Genomic DNA, 27,849 nt, shown 5'->3' with positions numbered 1-27,849 from the left:
CAAGTTGGTACCTGAGTTGCCTTTGATAGACACACTGTGTCCAATCTCCACATGGGATTTAATTGTCTTTAGCCAGGGGGCGGGGCCTCCTGTCAGCTCCACTTCTTGTGACCCTGGTCGGCATAAAGGCATTTGGTACAGAGGAATGGTAACAGCCAAGAGACACACATAGTTGCAGCCATGAAGGAAATGTAAGTATTTTTATTGTCTTGATTATACTTTTGTTTGATAAGTTATTGATGAGTTAAATATGTTCCTGATTCCTTTTGTGAGTAAAATTAGATTAAATCTGCGGGATAGGAAATGCACATTTGCCTTATTTAAATTTTCCATGTCTTAAATATCTTCTATCCTCTAATAATATTATTCTGGGTGTTTGGCTTTTTTTTAATCGTTTTTGAAATATGTTAGTTTTGAATCACAGAGGCGTTTCAGCTGAGTCTTATCTGACATCCTCCTAATTCCAAGCAAGCAGGTAAAGGCACGTACGCAGATCAGTTTAAAAAGGGAGAAAGGGATAAAGAGGAAGAGAAACAGGATGAGAAACAGAGTGCGCAAGATCTGATCCACTTATGTAAGCAGGTTTGAGAATGGAAAGCACTCAGAGCTGACTTGTCACACACAACAGCAACGACAAAAAATCCTTAGAGTTGATAAGACGGCAGGGACAGTGCAAAGTAAATGAGAAGATAGAATGCTCCTTGTATCTGTATTGGGCTGACCGTTATTCAAGTGTCACCCCGCATGTTTTAGTTTAATTATAGTACTGTCAAAACGTTTTAAGTGCTCTGCTTCTTTTCTGAGCACACTCTTTTGTCTAAACTTCCGGAGTGAAATTTATCTTGCAGGCTTTAAGAGTTAAGGGGAAGTGTTTAAAAGTTTCTTTGCCAACTTCTTCCCTTGTTTGAGAAAAACAAAGTAAGAGGAAGCCATTCACAGGCATTTTTTATAAACCTTATATATTACACCAACTCAGAGCGATCCCTTTGTCCCTATTCATTCTTTTTCTACATGTTAGCTTTCCCTTATCTTCCCAGTCGGCATGGTTTCCTCAGCCACTCCTCTCATCGTGAGGTTTCTCCTTCTTTTCATTTTGCTCCTGTGTGGCCACAGACCCTCCTCTGTGGAAAAAACAGATCTTGTCTTAGAGCGGCAGTTGAAAAGTGTTAACACAAGTGAACTTGAACTGTTGTGGTTTCCTGAAAGCAGTCACGGTTTTAGGAATGTGAGAGGGATGGTGCTGCCCACTCATTTTTATGGCTGCAAGGAAGAAAGAAAAAAGGGTCCCTCATGTTAAAGTTGCATCTTGATGCATTTTCCTTCTCCTTCAAAGGCAGAGTGAGATTCAGGTTTGCTGGAAAACAGGATGGACTGGTGTGAATGTACAGGAGTGCTTGTTTGCTCCCACACCGTTGCTGCAGTGATGCGTGGCCTTGCTGCCTGAGCTTTTTCACTGAGGAACTGAAGGACTAAGGAAGTTTAAAACATTAACAAGTTAGAATTAAATTGCACTCTTAGTTTTAACTCAAAAGAGACTCCTAAACACGTTTTTTTTTTTACTTGGAATGACCTCCATACCTCAGTCGCCTCAGATTAGCAAGATTAACAGTGTTGTACTGAAAGCCATGTGCTCACGCAGCAACCTGTAACACAGTCAGGGGACAGTCTTATCTCCCTAATGCTCCGTCTTCCTGTCTGTGCATTATCCCTCTCACCTCTGTCTCCCTTGTTGTGTCATCATCTGGGGTGACCTTTTTTTTCACCTTTGCTGTCTGTAGCATGGCACAAAAAGAGAAGCTCCAATGCCTGAAAGACTTTCACAAAGACATCCTCAAGCCCTCACCAGGGAAGAGCCCAGGTACCCGGCCAGAAGATGAAGCCGAGGGGAAAGCCCCCCAGAGGGAAAAGTGGGCCAGCAAGCTCGACTTTGTCCTGTCCGTGGCTGGAGGTTTTGTCGGATTAGGAAATGTGTGGCGCTTTCCTTATCTTTGTTATAAAAATGGTGGAGGTAGGTGGGATAAAGCAACAGTGTTCGATCAAAAAAAAAAAGTCTGGACATTACTAATTCATTACTCATTCATTCCTGTCTCGCTGCAACTCTCAGGTGCATTTCTCATCCCTTACTTCATCTTCCTGTTTGGGGGTGGCCTGCCCGTCTTCTTCCTGGAAGTGGCTTTGGGGCAGTATACATCTGAGGGAGGAATCACCTGCTGGGCCAAGCTCTGCCCCATCTTCACTGGTCAGTCCAAAACCACACCCCCTTCTTTACAGGCAAATTGATTTCTCCTTATGCTACAAAGTCAGGGAATTCCTAACATTTAGAGCTCAATTTACAATCTAATCATCCTAAGTTTGATACGTGTTTAAATTAATGTATGAATGCTTATTGTATGTTTTGTGCATTTTTCTGTGATTGCTTGAAATAAACCATTTCAAATCAAAAAATTTCAAATCAAATCGAATTTGAATACTATTTTTGCACTGATTATCCTCATTCTTCAGCCCACCATTCACTGTTTGAACATTTTGTCCTGCAGGGGACCCCCACCCTTTTGTTTAAAACAGTTCACTTGGAGCAGTCTAACCTCATTAGTTTCCTTTGTGCAGGGATGTTGAACAGCTACACAAAGCAGAAGCTGAATGTTGAAATAACACACAGGCTCTTGGATGAGAGCATTAATAAGATTTGCTGATGTTAATAAAGAGTCGGCCTCGGGGAGATCGCACACGGAAAAGCTTCAATTTACGCAAACATAAGGAGAAATCTACAGACATACTCGCCAAGGTTACTTTAGGTCAAACAATTCACTCTTTGATTTCAGGATTTATGAGTAATAAATCATAAATCCTTGGTTACCATGGAAACAGACGATTCTAAAAATACTTGGTCCAGCAGTTTTTCAATGTAATGATGTTTCGGTGAGAATCCATGAAATGTAATTGGTTGCATTGGAAACTATGAACTCCGAATGTCCTCGATGACAGTGGACAGACACGGACCTCCCACTGCTTCCCTTTGCCTTGAGTGACAGCTGCAGACAACACCAGGCTAACTCACCCTTATCATCTGCTCTGAGGCCTTTACTCATGTTCACACGAGGGAAGTCACATAAAAAGAGCAGAAACTTCGTAGCACCATGTATCTGAACAGCTGCTGCTGGTCACCTCTGCATCTAAGTGATCACTCTGTGTGTGTCACTGCAGAAAATCTCCAAACTCATAAAGTTTTAAATCAACGTTTTTAATCCGATTTTGAATACATAAATTTCCTCAATGTTAGGTCAAGTTTAAACCCACCTGTCCCAGCAATAAAACGTCAGTCAGTTTGTATTCGGAATGTAGGAATGATGAGGAGGGGGTGACAGAGATGAAGAGTTTAAAAATACTCTGGAGTGGTGGAAAAGTACCAGGGATTCCTGTGCGCTCACGTTTGTGGCAAAGTCATCTAAAAATAACGTAAATACACTAAGGACATTAAACAGGTTTAAAGTCCAGGCAGGTTCAAGGATTTCAAGTCCGTTTTATGTCCTTTTCAGGTGCAGATTTAGTGGATCCTTGCCCATTCAGTATCTCTTTGAGGTTTTGTTACAATCACTGCACACAATAATTACAAAACAAGAATGCTCTACATTTAATTATTTTATAAATTTAGTTAATCCATGCTGCAGCTGTGTTTTACACGAGATATTGTAGTGCGGTTTGTTAATGTCTAACTTGCTATTACTGATTAACCATTACATTAGCTAATTGATGGTGTAAGAAATACTTTCAGTCTGACCCAGTCACCCAGTCTTGGCTGTTGGCTATCATTTAGCCAATGTCCAATTTAGAGCATGTAAAACCATAAATGTACATTTAACATACATTAAAATAAATTTGACGTATGTACAAATATCCTTAAAAAAAGTTCAAGATTAGCTGGATGTGAATGGTCACACCTATTTTGTAGCCATTGTCGATGACTCATTATTGACCTAAAAAAAATAGATCAGGGGTATTTTTCTGCTTGGTAGACATTTGGAGTCTGTAAAAGACAGATTTTATGCACAGAAAATAGTAACAAATGACCAGATGCAAAATTTCAGACATGTTCAAATAGAAAATAAAGAGACTGGGGTTTTTTACAAGCAGATGTAAACAAAAACTGCTATTAAAGTCACATGGCAAGAAACATAAAGTCCAGTAAATGCTGCCCTGTGTGACGCAGTGACAAATTGTTCTGTAGTTGTTTTCAATATTTCTAAAAATATATAGAAAGTGTGTTTTTACATATATTTTTTAAAGAAACATATTAAAGTTGAGAAGACCTTACAACTGAGCGTGTGCTTTTATCTTCTGCAGGAATAGGCTATGCATCTATCGTCATCGTTTCTCTGCTGAACATCTACTACATCGTGATTTTGGCTTGGGGACTCTACTACCTCTTTCAGTGCTTTCAGCCAGAGCTTCCTTGGGCAAAATGCAATCAGCCCTGGAATACAGAGCACTGTATAGAGGACACAGTACGCAGGAACAAGACCCTCTGGCTGGCAGCCAATGCCACCAACTTTACCTCCCCTGTCACAGAGTTCTGGGAGTGAGTATTTACTGACAGAGTGCCCAACTCACATGCACACTCACATGCACACACAAATACATTCTTTAAATATATTCTTTATCTTGCTTGTGTGAAGTTGTTAGATTATGCAACATTACAGCATGGTGCAGTTTACTTTTATAACATTTCCTTTTCTAGCACTTTGCTTATAAACTTTGGACTAGTTTTGCAATTAAGAGGAAATAATTCTTCTGTTGCAGATTTCATAAAATGCTGTTAATTTATTGCATCTCTCCTGTGCAGACGCAACGTTCTAAGTATATCCACTGGGATTGAGGACATAGGACCCCTGAAGTGGGACTTAGCTGTGTGTCTCCTGGTTGTGTGGGTGATCTGTTTCTTCTGCATTTGGAAAGGAGTCAAGTCAACTGGTAAAGTGAGTGTCAAGTCATAGACACATCCAGTAATTACTCTGTTGCCTGGATGTTGTTTGCCTTCCGTGTTTTTTTTTTTTTTAATTCCCACTCGTTTCAAAGCCCTGATTTCGCTGTGAAAACCCAAGTGCTTGGAAACAGGGATAAAGCGCTTTTTTTTTAAGAGACGTGTTTTCCTGGAAGTCACGTCTTGGTCAGATCCGCCGTCAGGAGGACAGAAAGTGGGTCAGAGTCGACAGACGCTCTGTTAGAGGAAAATGATTAACCATATTGGGGACTATTGATGACTTATTTCCCCCAATGCTGGCTTCAGTCCTGTAAAACAATTAATGTTTAACCAGATAACAGTCACCAAAGGGAAAAGCTTTCCCAGTGTAATTCAATCTTCTCAGACACGCACTGTGAAACACAATTTATCTAAAGGGAAATGGTTCAACAGAAAAGAACCATGTTTTATTGGCTATTAAAGATGTAGTGTATGTTTAACTGCACCCAGTTCCCATTGGTTTGTCTTTTTTATGTGTATAAGCTATTTTATTGATCAAAACTTTGCTTTGTCCAGGTCGTGTACATTACAGCGACTTTCCCGTTTGTGATGCTTATCATCCTGCTGGTTCGTGGTGTGACTCTGCCTGGAGCAGCTGAGGGGATCAAATTCTATCTATATCCTAACTTGACCCGTCTCCAGGATCCAGAGGTAGGGTACAAATGAAGCCTGTCTTTGAACAGCTATGATTCCTTGATCTTAATCCACACTCATTTTATCCTTAAAATGGCTATAAAGCACAATTAATACCCTAATGGTTTTCTGCATTCTTTTTCACATTAAGGGTGCATTGATCCTGGAATTTACTGCTTTCCCCTGCTTTTATGTTTTTTAACTAACATAAATAATTATCTGAGCTCAAAATTGAGCAAACAAATCAAAATTCTGTGGCAGAGGTAGGAATAAACTGAGCAATTTTCTATTACAAACAAGCATTAAACAAAACAGTAGGAAAAAAATTGGATACACAGGGACAGGCCATTAGCAGTTAAACAGCAATCAACAAGACAAGTGTCTGCTAAAACAGGAAGTCAACACACCAGATGAAGCAAAAGTAACTTCCTTACTAATGTTAATTTAATTTTTCAGATTATTCTTTCATTTCGAAAAGTCAGAATTAGTATTAGGATTAGTTTACATGGAAATGCTACTTTAATTTTAGATTAACATTTTCAAAGCAAATTATTAAAAAGAAATAGTCTGACAATGACAAAAACACACAATGCTGCACAAGACATAATGAGTAAATAAAGTGACTTTTTTGCATTTGACCCTCATGGCCTTAGATTAGATTATAAAACTGTATTGGTTTGGATTCAAAATTTCCTTTTGTGTCCAATCACACCCATAAACAATCAATTGATGAATAATTAATACACTGTAGTGACCTGGAGCCTTTCTGTTGACTTAGGTGTGGATTGACGCAGGAACACAGATATTTTTTTCCTACGCCATTTGCCTGGGCGCCATGACGTCCCTGGGGAGCTACAACAAGTATAAATACAACTGCTACAGGTGAGATGTGTTTTCGCCGGGTGGGGGAAGTGGGGCTGAAGTAGTGACGGCAACTCGTGTCAGAGACGGTTGCGTGAAAAGAAAATGGGAACTCCGGTTCCACCTGTGTTAATTAACAACCTCCATGACATATGTGTGACATAGGGACTGTTTGCTGCTTGGAGGCCTCAACAGCGGTACCAGTTTTGTGTCTGGCTTCGCAATATTTTCCGTCCTGGGCTTCATGGCACAAGAACAAGGGGTGGACATTGCCGATGTGGCAGAGTCAGGTACGAGGATCCAAGGTGATGGCAGCAGTGATGGTGGGTGCTGCTGCCATAGGATCAGAAACAATTGGATATCTAAAATAAAAACAAAGTAGTAAAGAATTTTGTAGAGATAAGAACTGTAATGTCTTCTATCTCAGTATCGGACACAACGAAGCGGAAAAGCATAGGTATCGGCAATTGCACACTCCTTGAAAAAAAGCCTCAAAGAGCCAGCGTTGTTCTTTCAGAGTGGACCATGTTCCCCCTTGTCTGAGGAGAGAGTACAAGTGCTTTGGCAACAAAATGAAAATAAGGAACAGTTCGAGCGACACAATCCATAATCCCAAGTTCAGCAGCTGTGTATCTTTCTGACCAGAGGGTTTTCTGCAGGAGATTGACTCTGTGTTGTATGTATTTAACTGTGGACTTGCCCCCTGGGGTGGTATTTTCTGCCCAGCAGCACTGCATTGTATGAACCCAGTTCTGTTATCAAGCTGTGGATTTCATGGAGTGGAGCCCCATGGTTCTGTTTTGTCTTTTTGTCTTTCCTTTGTGGATTAATTGAGAAAAATCAATTATTAAAAAAAAGAAATGTCTTTGTTTACTTCAGTTCGAACTCACTCCAAATGATTCTGACTTATTGTGATGTATTCATGTTGTGATGAATGACATGTAGGAATCCATCGTACATCACCTTTTTGAAGCTAAACAATCAACATTTTGAAATTCAAACATGATTCTTCTTTCTTTGTAATGAAATTGCCTGCTTTATGCTGAACTGCTCATTAGAGGTTCAGCTGCTGACTTTGTGTCTGATGCTCCTATACCATATCTTGTTGAAGTGGTCTGCTTTGATCAGGCTGTGCAAGACATGACTGTTTTTATTACTGTACACAGTAAGTACCAGAGTGCTGCATTTGACCTCATTGGTACTAAGTTTATTTGGAGACTTGAAGAACCATTGTCAAAAGGAAAATGTGAGATAAACAGTTAAAGCTGTAATTCTTCTGTATCTCGTCATGATGATATATTGTAGACAGTAGCATAAATTGAATTTAAAAAGTATTGATTGATTGATTGAATGTGTCATTGATATGAATAATGCTGAAATACGATGTAGAACCAAAGAGAAAATCCTCCTAAAAATGTAGTTGTCGATGTTTGTCTTGTGTGTAAACATCCAAGACATCTCCTATGTATTTTCTTATATTTATCAAGAAGAATGTATTTCTGTTATGGTAAATGTAGTATTTCTGTAAAATTTCAAGTTAAATATGGACATTGTTTAGTTTGAGCTTCGTCAGTCCTGAAAATGAGTGAAAGTGTTAATCATGATCTCCTACCCTTCTCCCCTTCCCCATTCTTTTTTCCATCTAGGTCCAGGCTTGGCCTTCATCGCGTACCCCAAAGCAGTGTCCATGATGCCAATGCCAACTCTGTGGGCCATCCTCTTCTTCATCATGCTGCTTCTTTTGGGTCTTGACAGCCAGGTCAGTTCTAACTAAAGCTAAGTGGGGAATAGTTTGTTTGGTGTGGTGCCCCTTCCTTTTAGTCACACTTCATTTGAGTCATGTGGGGTTAAGCTTGCTTCTTTAAATTTCACTGTTGAAAAAGACAAAAAAAAGAAAAAACAGCAGCTCCAAGGTATCAGATAACAAAGACACACAGCAGCCCCTTCCAATCATGAATTTTACTATCGACATCACTGTAGGTTCTCTTTAATGCTCTATTATTTCTTCTAACAAGATTTTTGAAAACTTATGGTAGCTTTCAAGCAAGGCAGCCAGCTTGAATCAAGACTGAGCTTTGATTAAGACAAGACAATCTAAACAGACACAAAATGAGTGCATGCCTGAAGGATTCTTCTGCAGGATCACATTTCCTACCATTGAGTGTAATTCTACTCCTGTAATAAGTCAGTCCTACCCATGGCTGGTTACCCACCTCCGCCAAGAGCGAGATCCGGCCAGCGCTTTTAAATTTGAGTACATGCAAACACTCCTGTGAGTGTAACTCTTTCCATGGGAGACGTGAGGTCAGGGTGTGTTTGGGTTTCATGTTGTGACAACATAAATTTTATGCATACTTGTGCACCTGAATGCCAAATGTTGTTGCACTGCGTATGCTCGCATACCACTGTTATAGTCGAAGTTCTAGTAAGAAATATGACAAAGATTTTTAACGAAAGAGCAATTTGATTTGAGTTTTTTTGACTCACAAAGCTGTAAGGTGATGCATGGGAGCACAAGAGTTGCACAGAAAAGGAGACAGTGAGTCTGTTGTTTTGTTTCAGTTTTTTTTCCTGCTAGGAACAAACCAATGTTGCAGAGAGTAGCACTGTTTGAATTCTCATTACTGCCCAACAAAGACAACTCTTTATTTTTCCTAATTAACAGCCTCTGGAGTTAAAACAAAGCTGCTTTACACACAAAATGAGACAGATTTTTTCAAATAATGCTCAGAACTTAACCGCTACCTTTGTTCCCACAGTTTGTTGAGGTGGAAGGACAAATCACTTCAATTGTGGATCTATATCCGTCTGTCCTGAGGAAGGGCTACCGCAGAGAGATCTTCATAGCAGTGATGTGTTTTATAAGCTATATCCTGGGACTCGCTATGGTGACAAAAGTAAGGTTATTGACTGTCTTTATGTTTCCGATTAAAATGTTTAGAAAAGCAACACGTGTTGTGTATCACTCTTCCAGTGGTTAATTTCAAGGTCCTTGAAATTCCCACATTGTTCACATGTCTTTTGACTGTTGCATTGCCACAAACAAATATGGCCTCCTCCCACTTTCACCAGTCAGATCCAGTATGTGTGATTGGAATGGAATGGAATCCCATTTTCCATATAGTAGTCATGTTTACATCACTGACATTTCAGCACCTGTTGAACTCTACCTCTGTTGGTAGAGAGCCAGAATGCATGTCCTTCCTTTTCCACTCACCCCACTTTAATGTTCCTTGTGACTTTCAGTCTATTCTATTAAAGTGAGTTCATTTGAAATTTTGTCTCTTTTTTTAGGGTGGCATGTACGTATTCCAGCTCTTTGACTACTATGCGGCCAGCGGTGTGTGCCTTTTATGGGTCGCATTCTTTGAGTGCATTGCTGTAGCCTGGGTTTATGGTAAGCAAATTTAATTGTACATGTGCCATTTTAGGTAGTAATTTGCTGGAGTTTGATAAAAAAAAAAGTTGTACAGATATTGATGGTAATACATATATTCTTTAAGTTGTTTTTACACATTAGCAACTAACAGGTTGGATTTCTGGGTTGTGATGGGTTTGTGTGCAGATGAAAAGTGGTCTTTCAGGGTTTTTTTTAAATCAACAACTATTGTATCTTTGTTAAAGCAAAGATATATTGAATCAGGAGAAGAGTCTGAAATGGAATAAAGCCAATTCTTTTTTTCAAGAAACTTTATTGCACCTTTTTATTTTTATTTACAGAGATTCACATTCAGTTATGTCAATAAAGGAACAATTGCAAATTGCAAATCCATTTCAGGTTACCATCAAAGTTCCTATCTTGGGTTGTGAGATATCTCTAAAATGTTGGTACTGAAATAAAACACATGCTAATTAGAACATATCAATAGAAACGTATTTCAAATCTGAATTTGTGAAAGACAGTTTTTGATTTTCAGTTTTGCTCTGTGTCCAAATATAACGAGAAAAACACACTTGACCCTTAATCTGCTCCTGGTACTAAAACAGAATATGAATTATGACCTACATGCGTGACTTTTTGCAGTATATGGAACATTACCTAGTTTATGGTAAACACTACATATCCAGGCTTATAAATCTGTCCTCAGATAGACATCAAGGTTGTTTGTAGATAAGACACTGTTGAGCAGAGTCCGTTAAAATCTTTGACTGATTTATATTTTGGTGAAAACAAACTTCATAAAATGTTTTTGACATTGTGTCCTGAATAGGAGCTGACAATTTCTATGACGGGATTGAAGACATGATTGGCTACAGACCGAACCCATGGATGAAATGGAGTTGGACCTTTATCACACCTGTACTCTGCATGGTGAGACATCCCTCTGTTAATTCCTTATATGTAACTTTTACCTCATGGGAACCTTTTCTGGAATAATCTATGCACTTCTGAGAAACAGACAACTTTATTGGGACCAAAGAGCAATTGCTTTGTGTTGCTTTGGTGAATAAGTTAGATGAAAGTATGAACCGATAAGGTATGGATATGTGTCAAGGTTGTACAAGATGATTAGGGATTATTTTGTAATAAGAGTACCTAGGGAAACTCTGTCTGTGGTAGTAAGTTGGAAGGCTTGTATTACGGTTGTCGATGGCATGTGGCAAATGTTGATTGTTAAACCTTCCAGGTGACAGATGATGTACAGCTTGTACTAAATACAGCATGTCATTGTTTCACAGGGCTGCTTTATCTTCTCCCTGGTGAAGTACAAGCCCTTGACCTATAACAAAGTGTATGAGTATCCTGACTGGGCCATCGGCCTGGGCTGGTGTTTGGCCCTGACCTCCATGATCTGCATCCCAATGGTGATGGTTATCAAGATCCTACAGTCTGAAGGGCCTCTGATTGAGGTAAGCAGTGACCGTCATTTTGAAATTAAAACATGCCACAAATGTGACCCAAGAGAGGAGATTTTTATAGGAGTTTAAAGACCCACTCCAATGAAAATTGTTTTTCCTGTGTTTCTAACATGCACTTGTAGCATTTCTCTCATGATGGAAGACATATATAAAGAAAATAAAGATTAAAGTAGCATTTCTGAGCATTTTTTAATTAGAATTTTTGTGAATCCGGAAGAGACGAAAAAATGTGTTTTTATATAAAACCCATGCCTAAATGTGGTCATGCTGCTGATCATCATTTTTTATGTTCTGCCCTCAGAGGATTAAGGCAGTGGCAGCACCGGCGAAGTCAGGCGTGAGCTCTCGCCCGAAAGAGTACAACGTGAAGTGCAGCGAGCTGACACAGCCCCTGGACCCAAACGGGAACAATGGCTTGATCAAGCCCACCCAGGCCGTTGTAGAAACAATGATGTGAGCGCTCTCTGTGAGAGGAATACGAATGATGTGCTTTCTGTGTTATCATGTTGGCTAACTTTGATAAGGGTAGGTTTACATTGTCCAATATATTCATAGTAGATTTTCTTTGGATTGATTTTTATTAAGAGAGAGATATATATTACTGTTTAAATTTTTTCGTCTTATAATTTTTGATTCTTTTTTTTTTGTTTTTTTTACTCTGTTGATATTGTTCATGTTACAATTGTTGCTGTAGTTGGCACTGATCTAAGCTTAGACAGTATTTTGAGAGAAAACATGCTCATTGTTTACTATGTTTCTGTTGATTCCAGAAAGATGAGGAATTTGACGGGTTTTGCTGTAATAGGAGGAAATTTTAAACTCTCAAAAAACTGAGTTTCTAATTGGATTATTAACTGTGACATTTTTATTTTCTTTGGAAAATCATCTAAACACTCTAATGCGATCAGCTAACCTATTTAATTTTTTCTTATATTTTGTGCAACAACGAAAAGGAATTTACATCTGCAAGCAGCAGAATTGGCCCCCCCTCAAGCTACGTTTACACCGTCCTCAGCCACTTCCAATTAAAAGTTAGTTTTGGGTTTCCGCATTCCAAACTCTCATGTTCACTTGTAGCTACATAGGTTTTTACGACAGTTTTCAGGCTCTGCGTACAAAACGCGGGACCAATGAACGCATGATGAAAAAGAAACTAGGTTGAACTTTGACCAATCGGGGACTCGGATTTGGTAGTGATGAATGGATTACGTCCATGGAAGTGCCAACCATTTGAAAATAGATCATGAAGGAGAAAATAATAACTATGGTTTGTGCACAGTTTGGAATTATATGACACAAAGTCTTTCATATATTGAAATAGAGCTGTGAAAGAAAAAGGCTGGAATAAAATTTGCTAGATTTGCACGACTCAGACAATTCAGACCAAGCCTCTTCCAGCTGTAGGTGGCGGACATGAGCTAGTAAACAGTAGCAAAAGAAAACAAAGAAGCCCCTCCTTGCTTGTCCATTGTGAACACCTTGGAATGTACCCACGTCACATGCCCGGTGTGTACGTAGCTCTAGAGCACATATCTATAATAGGTAGCAGTAATGCGTTGTATGGAGTTAATCTGGCTCTGCACCCTTTGAATTACATGTTATACAAGGCCTTGGCCGAATACAAAGCATCTATCAATCCTGACAAACAAATCAGACAAATCATCAAACAGCTAAAACAAGACATGTAAGGAGAAAAAAGGGAAGTGACATTTTTAGAGTAACTTGTACACTGCCTGTGTGACTACTATAGTCCGCCCTTGTGCATTTATTAAAAAAAACCTCTATTTGCACTTTATGTCATTTCACCTTTACTGTAGTGTTTGTTCTAATAGTTTTTAGATTTGCACTTACATTTGCAATAAATACAGGGAGGAAATATTTTTAGCTTCTTTTTGATATAGCAAATTTTGACATAGTGGAAGTAGTTTGTCTCTTTGCAAACAGCAAAGGGGAACCAGAGTTAAAGAATATCACATTCTCTGAATTAGACTGATTTGTGGAATCTGTGAGATCGCCTAAACACGTTACTTTTTTCTGTAAGCCTGACAGCTGCCTCCTCTGTTCTGATTTCTCTGTGCAGCAGGATTGCTCTGCAGCACTACCACTGGATTTTAGTGTGTAAAGTTCTGTTATTTTTATTGTAGAATGTGAATGTTTGTAAATCACACATGCCTTTTTGTAAAAAAGTTTTATACAGGAACATGATTTGAACACCATCACTTGTGTGGAAGGCTGACCTGTTTTCGAGATGTCAGTTGTTGTAAGCTCAAATAATTAGGCAATAATCAGATAATACAGAGGTAATCTTTTGCAGATTTTCAAACACATTTCATTAGAAAAAAAACCCACACAATTTAACAATTTTATGTGGATTTGATCAACAGTTAACCTGATCAGATAGAAAGTCTGAAGAGATTGTTTTCCTAAGCTCCCACAGGACTTGTCTGTGTGTGCTACTAGGAAATTGAAATGTACCAAAGTTGTTTTGTCTCGCAGTTTTCCCCTCCAGGATGCAAACTGCATCCTTTCCGATGTAGATAAAAATAAATATGTTTTTCCTTGGATTTGTATGAATCTTTTTCACTTCAGATGCATCAGAGAAACACTGACTTTTTCCCTTTGGTGGAAGGCATCAAATAATCCTATAATTTATTTAAAAAAATTATGATTTATTAATAAAGAATTGGACAGAAAAATCAAAAAAATTTCCACCAATCAATCTCCTGTATTAAACTTAATATTTTGTCTTGGTATAAACACTGCAACAACAAAAAAACCTAAAGCTTTTGTGAATCATATTTTCAGCTGGACTTGACTTATATTGTAATCAATATGTAGTCGTTCAGCAAAAAGCTTAACAGGTAATGGATAGTTAATAAATGGACTGAAAAACTAGTGAGGACATAACAGAGAGAACACTTTTTATGTTTGTTGTTCTCATCAAATCTGTTATTGCACTTTATAGTGGCTCAAGAGGCTCTGAAACCAAGGTCTGTGCGTCACAAGTTAGCAGACACAACATGCTGGACTGACACAGAGCAGCATGGAAACATGGAAACTGCATCTTTGAAGAATTTTATCCAAATTTCTTTTGAGTAATAAACTGTAAAGTGAGAACCACCTCATGAACAAGTGGAATATTTCTCACTTGACCACATCTAAACAACCAAATAAGCTATACAGTTGGAAAAATAAAGCTTTGGAAGCTGGTGCACCTTGATATTGATTTCAAAATAAAACAAGATGATAATCAGTGGAAGAAAATATATTAAATAAATCTGTTCCTTTATAACTAGACCTTAGTATATGTAAGGCTTCATATTAGATTTTAAAGTCCAAATAAAACTTAAAAATGGGGAGTGTAAAAATTGTAATAGCAGTTGACCAAGTCAAATTAAAACACTTCAGGGCAGAGAACACACACGTGCTCTGAACCATTATATGGTACAACAAAAGAAACAAAATGGATTTCTTAAAGTTCTAAAAGGTCAGGATGTCAAATTCTATTCCCACAGATAAATCAGGACTATTTTCTAAATTATATAAGCTTTATTTTCTGCAGTATTGCAAAGACATTTTAAGAATGAGGATTGAGTCATTTTTTAATCGGGCAGCACTTTTTGAACTCCAAACCATTTTTTTGACAGGAGTTTAGGCAGAATAATACCGTGTAATAATTTTTTTTTAATCGTAATTTATGTCCACATTGGCGTATTAAACTCCAAAGAACATTAAAAATGGTGACGTACGTCTTTATTATAATAAAAACATCTCTAACACAATGATGAAGTAATCAAAATAAATAAGTAAATTATGTTTCTCAGAACTAAATACATATCAGGGGTAATTATTTGAAAACATTAAATAAATTATGAAAAATATGCACCATTACATATGTTAAATAGCGATTATACATCATGTGTGCAGCTGCTGTAAATAATAAAGCACTACACACTACAATGCATTTGTAAAACAAAAGGAATTAAGATTTTAAAAAAAAGAATTCTTAAAAATAGGCCACTGTTTACTACATCATAGAAGTCAGAACACCACTGTTCCCAGAATTCAGAGGGTTCCAGTAACAGGCAAACTTCTCTATCATACCATATTTAAATGAATCAGCATGGCAAATTACACAATGTTTCCAGATTAGCAAGCCACATTTATTTAGAAAAAAAAAATTGTAGAGAACATTGTGCAGTAATGAAAAAAAACCTAAACTGGATTGCATCACTGAAGTGTGAAATGTCATAGAATAAACACCAAAGACGAGTTCTGTGCATGTTAAAAAGAAAAGGTTGTGTGGGGTAAAACAACTTAAAGTGATAGGAAAAAAATCAGTGTCAAAATAAGAGATAAAAGTAAAAAACTCAATGTGAACCCAAAAATTGTAAAATAAAAGGATTTCTGTCTGAAGCAACTTGGACAGCAATGAGAAAACAGAAAGGCATCATCGTGTCTGGAAATATGACATGGCTTCAAATGCGATCATGAGAAAGCATCTCCTGCTTCCGGTGGCTTCCTGTCACAAAGACAAAAAGCCAAACTGGAAATAACAAATGGTATGGGTGAAATGGGCCTTTAACACTTTGTGTCTTTTTTTTTTAACAAAAAATAAATTAATTAATTAACGTGTTGTAAAATGAAGTTTGGCTTCCCATGTGCAGATAGTGGTACCTTCCCCAGAGAGCTTGTTACAGAACAGTGTGTCCCCTTTGCCTCTGATGGGGGGAAATAAGAGAGTGGGGGTGTCGGAAGCAGCATCGTGTGAGCACTAGTGACTATTAAATAAATGAATAAAAAAGAAAGGGGCTACTGAACACATGTACTGGTGACTTTGTGGCAAAAAAACAACAAAAAAAGATGCTTTCAGGCTGATTGTTTCTCTCAGTGCTATGGGAGAACATTAGTGTGCAAGCCTGTAAGGTCCAACATGGCTAACTGCTTTTTTCACAGAGCAATGCTGTTGGTCCTGTTGTTGGCAAAGCAGAATAGTAAGTTTGAGGGGTCGTCACAGTCGCCAGGCAGCTCCACGTCTGCGGCTGCCAGTGGATTCCTGCTAATGACCAGATCCAGGCCGTCTCCGGCCTCCATAATTAGGGGCACCGTTAAACAACAGTCCAAGTCCCTGGTCCTCACGCGGTTCACCTGAAATACCACAAGCAAGAGAAATGTCCTTTTGAGATTGCATCCTTTTAGTGAAACTGTTAGAAGTACTACCTTAAAATCACTTGTGTATTTATTTACTCTTAAAAAAAGGGCAGAATAAGAAATTCTAGCAACTCACTCCATCCAAACTTTATGCAACATAACCCAGTACAGGGAATTAAATCATCGGGACATGCAGCTCTTGTACTTAGCCCAAGGGAGTGCGATTCCCTGCTCAGTAAATGAATAGTTTGATGTGATCTTTTGTGACAATTTCTACTGTACCAGGATATATATTTCCATGCCTACCCTGACCAAGTGATGTGGAAACGGAATCAAAAGACATTTCTAAGTAAAGTTACTTCGAAGCAACAGTGGAGCTAATCTAAAGTTTTGTGGAGCTTTGAGCAGCTCCATCACTGCACTATCGATTTTGTTGCACACAGAAGGTAGTAGCCTTGAATCCAAGTGAAATCAGGGCGTCCAGTAAACCATTAACAGCAGCAACAAGCAACAATGGAAAGATTTAAACTTTAAAAAAAAATTGAACTTAATGAAGGTCTCCGTTTTGAATTCCAATTTTGCGAAAACTATAGGATTTGGAATGGATTTTTGCCAAATAAATCAATATCTAAGCAAACATATTGAATCAGAAATCAAGTGACATTGTTATCACATTGAAATGGAGCACATTGCTCCAGGAAGCAGTAAATTTAAAAGTGTATTATTGAACTTTTGTTTCCCAAAACCTTTTCTCCATTTTAAAACTGACAGAATAAACAAAACAAAAAATAAATAAATGCAATTTAAATCCTATTTTATTATGTCAGAACACTTAGTTTGGTGAGGCCAATTTCACTGTAATTTGACTGAAAGAGATCGATTTTATTATTAGGGATGAACCAAACTAAGGTGCAAACTATCTTTCAACCTTTTTTTTTATGTTGGATTTCCTGCAGAACATTTCCTTCTTTAGAGAAATTTATAAGCTATAAAATATTGGAAAACAACATTAAAAAAAGCCCATCGAAAGATGGAAAAACTATTCTTCTGACTGACAACTATTTCTTTGGGCCCCACTGGAGATCTGTAGCCTACCTGGAGAATGCGGTCAAAAGGCTTCAAACCCGCCTGGTCAGCTGGGCCATCTGGCCTGATCATATTCACAAAAACCCCTTTTTCCAGAAGTCCATCTGAAACGCTGAAGCCAAAGTCTCGGGTGTCCAGGTCTTTCCTTAGAGTCACCTGCAAACACAGTCAAAGTTACTCCTTTTCCATAAAGATGTTCTCAAAATTGTCAAACTATTCAACAAAGTACTAAAAAAAATCTGTTTTAGTTGATCAAATGAACCTGGTTTTGCACTGTTTTTATGTCTTCTATACTGTGTTTAAACACTAAACACTCATTGTAACTGTATGCGTTTTTTGTTTTTCTTTCCATTGGATTGTGATGTCTCACCTGCAAGGGGGGGGGGGGGGGTAACAGAACTAAACACCTTTGAGGAAGACTTTCCATGATATCAAGCAAGCTGTGTCAGCTCAAAACATCGCTCTGTTCCTCACTGAAAGGCTGTGACATACTTAGCTATTGCCAGGTAAACAGAGCAGCATGAAAGCAGCTGATGACACCGAGGAAATTTCCCAGCATGCATCCCTGATCTCAGAGCTACCCTGTGAGCAGATGGTTAGTTTCACTATACATACTGTTTGTTGTGCTGTCATGTGTGACAAAAAAATGTTAGGAAAAACACTGAAATGTTGTGTAAGTCTGGTCGTGTCAATCACTTCTATTTTTAATTTGAAACCTTCGTCACTTGAATTTTTGCTATTTTTTCCAACCAGACTGTATTTCTTGAGTCATAAATGATCAATATTATTAAAAGATGACTTATAAATTATCTTTTTCCGTTGTTTTAACAACATTATTTTAGAATAAATCACTAGCATGATTATTAACTCTTTTTACCACTTGACACTTTTACTTGTAAATGAATAACTCACGCACTTCTATCAATGTAGCTTTTCTTGTGAGAAAATTTATGAGGGTTAATCTAGAAGCATAGACTTTTTCTGAGCTTTACAAGCTGCATCTGTTTACAAAATGTAGGAATGAGTTGTGTTTAAAACCACCTTATGAAGTGCCAAAGCGGTGGGGGACACAATTTCTGGAGGGTCCCTTTTGGTCCCGGACGACACCTCTCTGGCTCTGGTCAACATGCTCAGGCTGCTTTTGTTTTTAGCCTCACTGTGGATTGCCTCCCTCTTTATGGTACTAATGTCAGAATGAAATATGGCTTCTTCACAGGTCTTGGTCTCCTCTAGATACAAACTTAATGTACTGCCCGTCATTGATGCCTGAAAGGGGCCAAAGTAGCAAAAATTACTCACAAATTTAATTCTGTATACAAAGATTAGCAACAAAGACACTGGGGAGTTTGACAGCAGGTGCATGGCTTGTTTCTTTAGATCTAAAAGCAGATTACACACTGATGATTAACACAATGCTTCATCTGCCTTCATTCTGCATCCACTTTGTGGACTTGTGTGGACAAGGCTGATAGAGGAAAACAGGAAACCATCTTTTTACCAACCTCCAGCTCCCTGAGAATCTCCGACTGGCCACAGGTCTCGAGGTCCTGGAGAGTCTGGGACCAGAAACTGTCTTCCTTGTTGAAGGCGCCATGGCTACGAGGTGGGCTGATAAATCTATGACAATGCAGTAACCAGAACATGAGAGCAGCCCAGCAGTCTGAAGGGTGGTGCTGCATTCAAAGCAGCATGGGAAAATGGAGCTTTTTGGGCTGCCAGGCTGAAGAGTCCCTTTTGAAAATGTCTCAGGGTGTGGCTTTACAGTTAATCATCTGTCTTGAAACAGCTCCAATAATGAGCAGACCGCTAGTTAGTCAAGGCTTCAAAGTTGACTACTGAGTTACCACCCCCAGAAAAAAAAAAAAAAAAAAAAGGAAGGCGGGAACTTGGGGGCATGGGTCACAAAAATGGACGGACGTGAGAGGAGATACATGTCTGGTGTATCCGCCGTTTGGGCTCTTTCAGGTGAAATGGGTTTTGTTTTGGAACGGGGGAACAGAAAAAGATGCATCTATGTGAAACACCAAAGAGCTGGTTGGCAGTTAGTAAAGCAGATGAGAGACAGAATACCTGAGAAAGGAAAAAAAAAACAGGACAGTTTGGAAAAAATAAGAAACACACAACAGAAAGAAAGGATTCCAAAGATGAAGTTTGCTTGTATGTAGAGCTAAGAAGGATGTAACTGAAAAATGAACCATCTTTGTTATTACACCTAATACAGTAATGGTCAGAAGATCTGGAAACTTTGAATCACGACTTGATTATGGCTGTGGCATTTTTCATACTTTTATTCTTTTATTGCTTGCTTTGCATGGTTTCATGTGTTCTCGCTACTGTTGCCTGAAACTAAAATTTAATTCTGGATAGAATGTTTAAGTTTAAAATACCTAAATCATATTTCATAATTCAATTTAAACTTGGAGCTTCTACACCGCAAAATCTGAATCTTAAAGTAAAAAAAAAAAAACTTCTTTAAATAGAAAAAAAATCTTAGTTTGAGAAGACATGTTTTAGTGGCTAGAATTGTTTTTTTTTACCCCATTCGCAGATTTATTTAAATTTATTAAAAGAAAATCAGCCAATGGGGTCAATATTTTTGACTAATCTCTTGTTTCTGCAGTGTAGTATAAGCATCAAAAACACACGACAGGTCTTAACATTTTTTCTTTAAAAAGAATTAAAAAAAACGAGAGAAAAAAAGACACAATCTTGACGAATTTACAAAAAACAAAAAAAAACATTTTCAACCTTTTCAACCTTCAGAAGCAAAGTCACATTAGAAGTGGATGAACTATCCGTTTCAGCATTAGGCTCCACCCTCAGCTTCTCGTGTGTTAGTCATCAAATTGGTGCCACGTATAATTTGTTGACCCAACCTTCTTGACAACATAAAATAATGAAACAGAGTTTTACTATCTTATCAGCCTTGAGGTCTTTGAAGTAGATAAATGACAATGACTTTTCACAGACAGACTTTCATTGCTGTTGCTTCAGCTTCAATTTAGGCAATAGATACCAACCATTCACAACTCTGGCTGTGTTAACCCTGACTTTTGACCTTTGGTTGGCAATCATGACTAATTTTTCTTTTTAAATCTCCGGGAAGTTTAAGGCATGTCTGTTTTTACAACTTAGAAGTGCCACTGATCTGACCAAGACTGTATCGTTTAAACAGAATTATGAAGAAAAATAATTAAACACATTATCACTGATAATAAAATGGAGATGATTCATAGGTTTTACAAAAGTAAAACTGAAGAAAACAAGAAGAAATTAAGGAAGAATAAAGAAAAATGCAAGTATCAGGACGAGGCAGAAGGAACTGGAAGTGTGTTCCAACAAGCAGGTCTAAATACACACACACTAAAGAACTTACTTTAACTGAGGTCCTCCGGTGCTGGCCTCTTAGTTGTTCCTAAGGTGAGGACCAAAACTTATGGTGAGGCTTCGTTCTGCCATCACGGTCCTCGCCTGTGGAACGGCCTGCCTGAGAACCTCAGGGCTGCAGAGACTGTAGAGGTTTTTAAGAAGAGGCTCAAGACCCACCTTTTTAATTTTGCTTTTAGTTGATTTTAACAGCTAATTTATTCTATTAGTTTTAGTATATGCTATTTTATGCATTTAATTTCATTTTATGCATCTTATTTTCAATTTTATGTTTTTAACCCTTGTGCTATCTATGACCCCACCCTTACTTTGACGTGTTCTCCCTACCATGACAAAGGTGGATAAAGGTGGAAAGATTTCATGTAATCCATGGACCATGCACTGTCTAGTGGGTCTAGATGACCCAACTCCCAATGTTAAAGTGCCTAGGATAGCACAAGGGATACATACATATTATGTCTTTAATTTTAGTATCTTATGATTTTAGACCCAGTGTTTCTTGTGGGGATCATTTCTTCCACGGCTCGCCAGCTTGGGCGGTGGTTGTTGCCGTGTTTCTCGCCCTTGCTGGGGCGGCTGGAGTCTAACTTTGCAGCTTCACGGCTGTGAAGTGGACCCCGTTGTTGTCCCAGTCTGGGTGGGCGCTGTGGCGATGCTCCCATGGCCAGGCTGGCTACTGGTATGAAAAGATTCCTGTATACTGTTTCCTCACAGCAGAGCCAAGCCTTATTTGCTTGTTTATTTATTTACAGTTACATTTATTTACAGTTACATAGTCATTATTCTTTGTACGTGGGGGCCATGGGTCATATGTTTTAATGGAGGGGAGTGGGAAGGGTGAAGGGTGGGTTGGGTTTTTCACTGTAATATTGTGTGTTTTCTGTTTTTAATGTTAAAGCGCTTCAAGCTGTGCACTTGCATGAGAAGTGCTATTTTACAAATAAAGTTTGATTGATTGATTAAATACTGGCAGTTTAACTCGTGAAAAAGCTTTGATTCTGTCGGATAAACTTTTTTATCAGAACAGAACTTTTTTTTTAATGCAGAATCTGAAAGATTACAACGGTGAGCCCTACGAAACGAAAACTTTTGCAAACGTGCATGATCAGACTTCAGGTGGATGAATGGTTGAGCCAAATTTGACCCAGAAAAAGGCCTGCTTGACACTGCTTTGGAACACACTTCGAGCACTCACCCAGGTATCTTGTCCCATTCGTCTTCAGTGAATCTTCCATCGTAAAGGGTTGTGCGGTGGACTAAGCCAGCAGAGCTGGAACTAGTGGGCTTCCTGAGCGTTGGGCGCCTCCACTCAGGCGGATTCAGCAATAAATCTGAAGTTTTGTGTAGATACGTCCCTAAAATTAAAAAGAAAATAATAATAAGAAAGTAAATTTCTACCATGACTTCAGAAGACTCAGTTTTCCTGCAGTGGACCTCACCTTGGCTAATGTAGCCTGCATCAAACCCTGAGCTATCCCAGGAACTCATGGCAGAGTCAATACTGGGCACAGTGGCGGAGTAAATCTCTGAGAATTTACTGTTTTTTTGAGAGTCTGTCAAGTCATCGTCCAGGTCACTTAAAAACCCAGCTTCTCTCTCTGGAGGATGCCGTCTTTCAGTCGCTGAGGAAAAACCAGGTGACACACAGTAAGGTAGAAATGCACTTTGAGGATTTACAAAACAAAAAGCAGCACAGTTTTATGTAAAAGTTATAAACTGCCACCCCATTTGTTCCAACACAATTCGTCCATGTCTGGATTTTTAGAGTTTCCAAATATTACGCTTCAAATAAAATCAGGAAATCACAAAATAAAAGTTTGCATTGAAGACAAAATACAGGCTGAAAATAAAAAAAATGCATCTTAGGTCCAAATATTAGTGACATTTTTAAAAACTAAAATTAAAACGCATTTGAAAAAATCCTTTGTAATGTGGTCTGCTTTTGCTGTTGTCTCAGTTTGCAACCATAAAACAGTAGCCTAAGTCAGGTTTGGAGTCTGAGTAAGACTTTTTACGGTCAGCCTGTTTCTTGATCTTCAGGGTGACGGACTCTCCAGCCATCTGCAGCAGATGGATGGCCTCACTCAGCGGCTTTCCTTTCAGGCTGACCCCATTGATGGCCAGGACTCTGTCCCCTATGTGAATGGCCCCAGTCCTGCATAGTTAAAAAAAAGCAGAGAAGACAGATACCAGACTATACCAGACAGTACCAACTTGTGGGTTGGAAAACTGTCAGTCTGCCAGCGCGCTGATCAAGGCCCAAACAAAGAGTGGGCTTGTTGTAGAACAGACCAGACAGTTATTGTTTACATTGTTGTTGATTTTTTTTTTTGTTAGGTTCAATTTGTCATCTTCTAACACAACTTTAATTTCTCTCACCTCTCAGCCAGACCTTTCCTAGTGAGGCCAGAAATGACAATTGGGTCAAAAGGTTCCTCAGTGCCAGAAATTGTGATCCCCAGAGGTCCGTTATATCTCTTCAGCTCAACGGTGTAAATGATTGAACCCGACATCTCCAGCTCATCTGCCGCACATAGAAAAGACAGACGGCATTGTCTTAAAAAAAAAGAAAAAAGGGGAACATTTAAAACATGTAACAAAGACAAAACAAGGGGAAAAAAAGCTGTAAAACACACTGATCCAAACAGGGGATTTTCTACACAACCTTAGAGTTAAAGTAGGGAATTTCCAGAAAAACATCTATTCTCTGAATCTTAAATAAACAGCTCAGCCCTCATACAGGCGAGCTCTTTCTAGACAAACACTACTTTCTTTCATAAATCAAGAAAGGCATCTGAAATGTAGCAAACAAAAACTTCAAACATAAAACTTAAAACTTGTGCAGAAGATCTCCATAAAACAGGATTAAGATGGTCTCCATGCTCAACATCAAAAGGTTGATTCAACGACTAATGGGAGGTGCCTTAAATTTGTATCATTTCAATTACTTGTCATAAATCCACTGATAGACTTATTACATTCATAAAAAACCAAAGCAACATTTAACCATAAATGCATATTTTAGCAGACCAACAAATTTTCAAGCAGCCACTTATATTATCAAGTGTAGAACAGCAACAAAAAGATTAAAAATCAAAATTGGTTGTGCACCAAGTAAGCACGTGAGGATGAACATTATGATGTCTAAAACAGTGAGAGGCCTCAGTTCAGCCAGAGTTTGATTGGTCAGAATCTGAACTCCAAAAAGAATCTTTGTTTTGTAGAAAATTTTCCTTATTTTTTCCCTCTCTGGTTTTTACTGTGGTTGTGTGTACCGATGTTGTCCTCATCCTTCTGGATCCTCAGTTTGACCATGTCTTCGGCCTGCTGCAGGACATGCATGGCATCATCTATGGTGCAGTTCTCCAGACGCACAGAGTCGATGGCCAGCAGTCTGTCTCCAGGCTCCAGAGTGCCTGTTCTACCAGACACAACAGCAAAAGGATCACAACTATGAACTGGGAGTTGAGAGCTGCTTCTCCTGACTCATCATTAGAATCCTATTAGCCCTACCTCTCAGTGGGATTGATAGGGGTGACCGTAACCTTTCCTTAAACCTTATCAACACTGAGCCCTTCTGAAATATAGTTGCCCTACTGATCTACTTTTGATAGCTCAATCCTATTAGGCTATTGTTACATCGCAGACCTGCTTTCTTCTCTGGAAATGATGAGTGGAACCACCATAAAACATTGAAAAATATTAGGTGCCTTCAGAGAATTTAGATCCATTTTGATGCATGGAAAATACTGTGTATTGATTTATTGACCGCGTCGACACTCACCTGTGTGCTATGCTTCCCTTTTTGATCTCAGAGATGATGAGAGGTTTGCCAGGTTTCTTACTCGCTGTCACAAGAAAACAAAATGAGTTTTGCTTACAAAAGCACGATAAAAACCCTTCATCTCTAACGTTTCACCTATCCTGCTCAATCTCCTGTAAACATCATTGTTCCAGAAGGAGCTGGAGCAGAAAGATTATTGATGAATGTTGGTACAGACCAGCATTATTTAGAGGTAATGAGCTATGGGCCTTCATGTTTTTACAAGCCAGTGTTTAACGCATCACCAAACAGATTGCAAGGAAATTTACAGCAGCAGCATCATCAAGCAACACCGCCCCCTGCTGGAGATGTTTGGACTTACAGCTGATGGTGATGCCCAGCTCCACTCCTCTCCGTTTGGGAAGTTTAACGTGGAAGGTGCCGCTGCTCGGAACCACCGACTCTAAATCAGATTTAGGCCCAAAGGTAACAGTTGAAAGCAGGATGACAGTAAAATCTAGATCAGAAAGGATCTCTTTTTGGCGATACCTGCAACATCAAACTCCACCTCCACTGTGACCTTATTAGACAGAGCAGAGTCTCTGAGGAGCTGATGAGCTTCTTCCAAAGTACCGTCTTCAGTCAGGATGCCATTAATGGACAACACTCTGTCTCCTACCTGTAGCAGACCAGATCTTCACACAGAAACAAACGGGAGATTAAATCACACATGTGGGAATTACGTTTTGTGAAAAAGAAGATAGTTTGTTTGTTTTTTAAATTGGGGGGGGGGGGGGGGGGATTCAACATTCCTAACAATGATACCACTTGGATTTTTCTCTATTTAAAAAAAATATATAGTATCTGAATAATAGCCTTTTTCAAATGCTTCATGTGTTTTGATCAAACTGCAGTCTGGCTCAATAATGAGCTAATATGACTTATGTAGATTTGAATCTCTGCATTTAAATAGCTTTTGATTTTAATTATATGTATATATATTTTTTTTATTCTAATAGCCCCATTCAATACAAGTCACGTTATCCCTTCTGCTATCTTATGGGGTCCAGATGACCCCACCCTTTCATTTACGTGTTATCCCTACCATGACAAAGGTGGTTAAAGGTGAAGAGGATTTCATGGATGCCAGTGATCACAAATCATTGAAGAAAAAAGTTTCAGCGTACTGTCTTGGGGGGGTCCAGATGACCCCACTCCCACCATTAAAGTGCCTTGGATCGCTCAATGGTTACATAAAAGATACAGCATCAGATACCGTTTTTACAGCAATGTATTGGCTACTTTACTAAAAAAAACAAGCTGCCTAAAAAAAGACAAAATCTTTGGTAAATTTGAAATTTTTTCTTTGAATTAACAAAAAGAAAAAAGAAAAAAAAATCAGCCATTGGGGCTAGAACAATGATCTTCCCAAGAATTCTTATTTTATCTATTAAATTCTAGTCACTTTGAACAAAATGTATTTTCATATTGTATTGATAAGTATATCTTTCCTCACTCCATCCAAACAGACAGAAAATAAGACAATTTTTCCAGAAACATGGGTCTTTTTTACCTTCTTTAGATCCAGTTATTGCAGTGTTCTGACTTTTTAAATAATATTACATCAACAAAACAAGCACATTTTAAGAAGCATGTTGCGCAATTTGTCAAATATTTCAGAGACTTAACGAAACAAAAAAATGGACTAAAAATCATCTATTTTTTTAATTTAACATAAAAACAACCGTTCAGCACATTGGTCATAACACATCAGCAAGACATTGATTTTTGGGGGGTATCTTTAACCATAAAACAAAGATTTAGAAAATTTGGATTTATGATGTAAAAACTGTCAATGGATGCTCTCAACAGCTCAAATAAGTATGCAACAAATATGTTTTTTAGACCTTTGATACAAAAATGCATCATCAGTCCGCTTTGACTCCGAAATTACCTTCATTTACATTAAAAAGCCCAAGCACAAATTAATTTTATTTTCCATAGCTGGAAATACATTCAAGTGCCAATAGGTTAAATAGAGAATGACAGTTGTGCCACATTTTGTTTTTTGTAACGACTAACAACTTTATCATCTTCTTTGACCTTAGCAAAAGTGTATTAGTCTCAGAATTCCACCAGTGGAATCTGATCAGTGAGGCAGTGCTGCTCAAACATGGAAAAAGCTTCAATCTTGAGAATTCTCATTCATGCTTCATAATTAGAGAAACGCGGGCGCCTGCTTATGCAAATCCCACTTTTTTTTGCAGCTTTCTAATCATCTACACAAACACTGAGGCACTGTCAAGTGATATTAACTCAGTGACAAAAGCAGCTCATTAACCTTGTGTGGGGACTGAGGCACCAACATCACAGCCCGCTGATGTACTTGAGTCACTCCTGTCTAAACTGCTGCTAACCTAATAATGCACGAGGACCCGGGGGAAACGCCCTGCTCTGCTGGCACACACACACACCATTAATCTTGCAGGACAACATGAATTCACACACGTGTGAATCCGTACTTTAGTCATAACCAGCGGAAGCAAACGCATGCAGATGCATCAACAGCTTACAGTTATTTTTAGAACACACTTGTGCTACTGCAGTGGCAGCCGAGCCCATTCAAGATTCTAATCAGAAGAGTAACTCAAATTTCAGAATGTCCAAAGTGTTACAGACAAATGGTGGCCTTACTGACCGATAATGCTGTCCCTAAAGAAATCTGCCAGCAGCACAGCTGTGACACAGAGGTTAATAACAAAGAACAGGCCCTGAGGTAGATCTGCTTTTTATTGGCTTTTAATCACAAGTCATTCTTCCACATTTTCCTTGCCAGGCATAAAGCTCTTCTAAAAGTGTTTTTTTTAAACACTATTTTTACGATGAGATAGCACAGACTTAATTCATTCATATGCAACTTCAATACTTTGTGATTTATTAAAGAGAAAAAAACATAAACCAAAACTTTCTTTTCCTTCTTTGATAAGTACGGTGGACCCTGAAGTGCAAATTACATCAACAAATCACTTAACGCAAACATATTTTAAAGATCACAATGGCAATTGAAAAACCAAAACAAATAAGAAAAAAA

At 38.5% G+C, this 27,849-nt stretch overlaps 2 protein-coding genes across 7 annotated transcripts in view; one reads left to right on the top strand and one right to left on the bottom strand.

Annotated features, from left to right (window-relative positions):
* Positions 1-13,935, top strand: slc6a6 (solute carrier family 6 member 6). Its single transcript, XM_004070517.4, has 14 exons — positions 1-191; positions 1,779-2,008; positions 2,105-2,239; positions 4,342-4,576; positions 4,841-4,973; positions 5,534-5,668; positions 6,429-6,532; positions 6,677-6,801; positions 8,158-8,270; positions 9,271-9,408; positions 9,806-9,908; positions 10,723-10,823; positions 11,192-11,362; positions 11,673-13,935. Exons 1-14 carry the CDS (start codon positions 181-183, stop codon positions 11,826-11,828), a joined length of 1,890 nt encoding a protein of 629 aa, XP_004070565.1. The 5' UTR covers positions 1-180; the 3' UTR covers positions 11,829-13,935.
* Positions 13,936-15,107: 1,172 nt separating this feature from the next.
* LOC101166717 (glutamate receptor-interacting protein 2) overlaps positions 15,108-27,849 on the bottom strand; it is a 33,921-nt gene continuing 21,179 nt past the window's right edge. For 5 of the 6 annotated variants that reach the window (XM_020704732.2, XM_020704730.2, XM_020704731.2 and 2 more), the window contains exons 13-24: positions 25,308-25,453; positions 25,141-25,221; positions 24,780-24,843; positions 24,271-24,416; positions 23,375-23,519; positions 23,011-23,150; positions 22,435-22,617; positions 22,191-22,350; positions 19,111-19,225; positions 18,650-18,874; positions 17,618-17,764; positions 15,108-16,519 (exon numbers count right to left, since the gene is read on the bottom strand). In XM_020704732.2, the coding sequence (XP_020560391.1) occupies positions 16,322-16,519; positions 17,618-17,764; positions 18,650-18,874; positions 19,111-19,225; positions 22,191-22,350; positions 22,435-22,617; positions 23,011-23,150; positions 23,375-23,519; positions 24,271-24,416; positions 24,780-24,843; positions 25,141-25,221; positions 25,308-25,453 (1,750 nt within the window). In that variant the 3' untranslated portion in view covers positions 15,108-16,321. Of the gene's footprint in view, positions 16,520-17,617; positions 17,765-18,649; positions 18,875-19,110; positions 19,226-19,290; positions 19,679-22,190; positions 22,351-22,434; positions 22,618-23,010; positions 23,151-23,374; positions 23,520-24,270; positions 24,417-24,779; positions 24,844-25,140; positions 25,222-25,307; positions 25,454-27,849 lie in introns of those variants that run through there. The other variant, XM_020704734.2, reaches the window with a different exon arrangement.

This window comes from Oryzias latipes, chromosome 7, assembly GCF_002234675.1.
Source record: "Oryzias latipes chromosome 7, ASM223467v1".
NCBI lineage: Eukaryota > Metazoa > Chordata > Actinopteri > Beloniformes > Adrianichthyidae > Oryzias > Oryzias latipes.
This window is presented reverse-complemented; position numbering and strand designations above follow the sequence as displayed.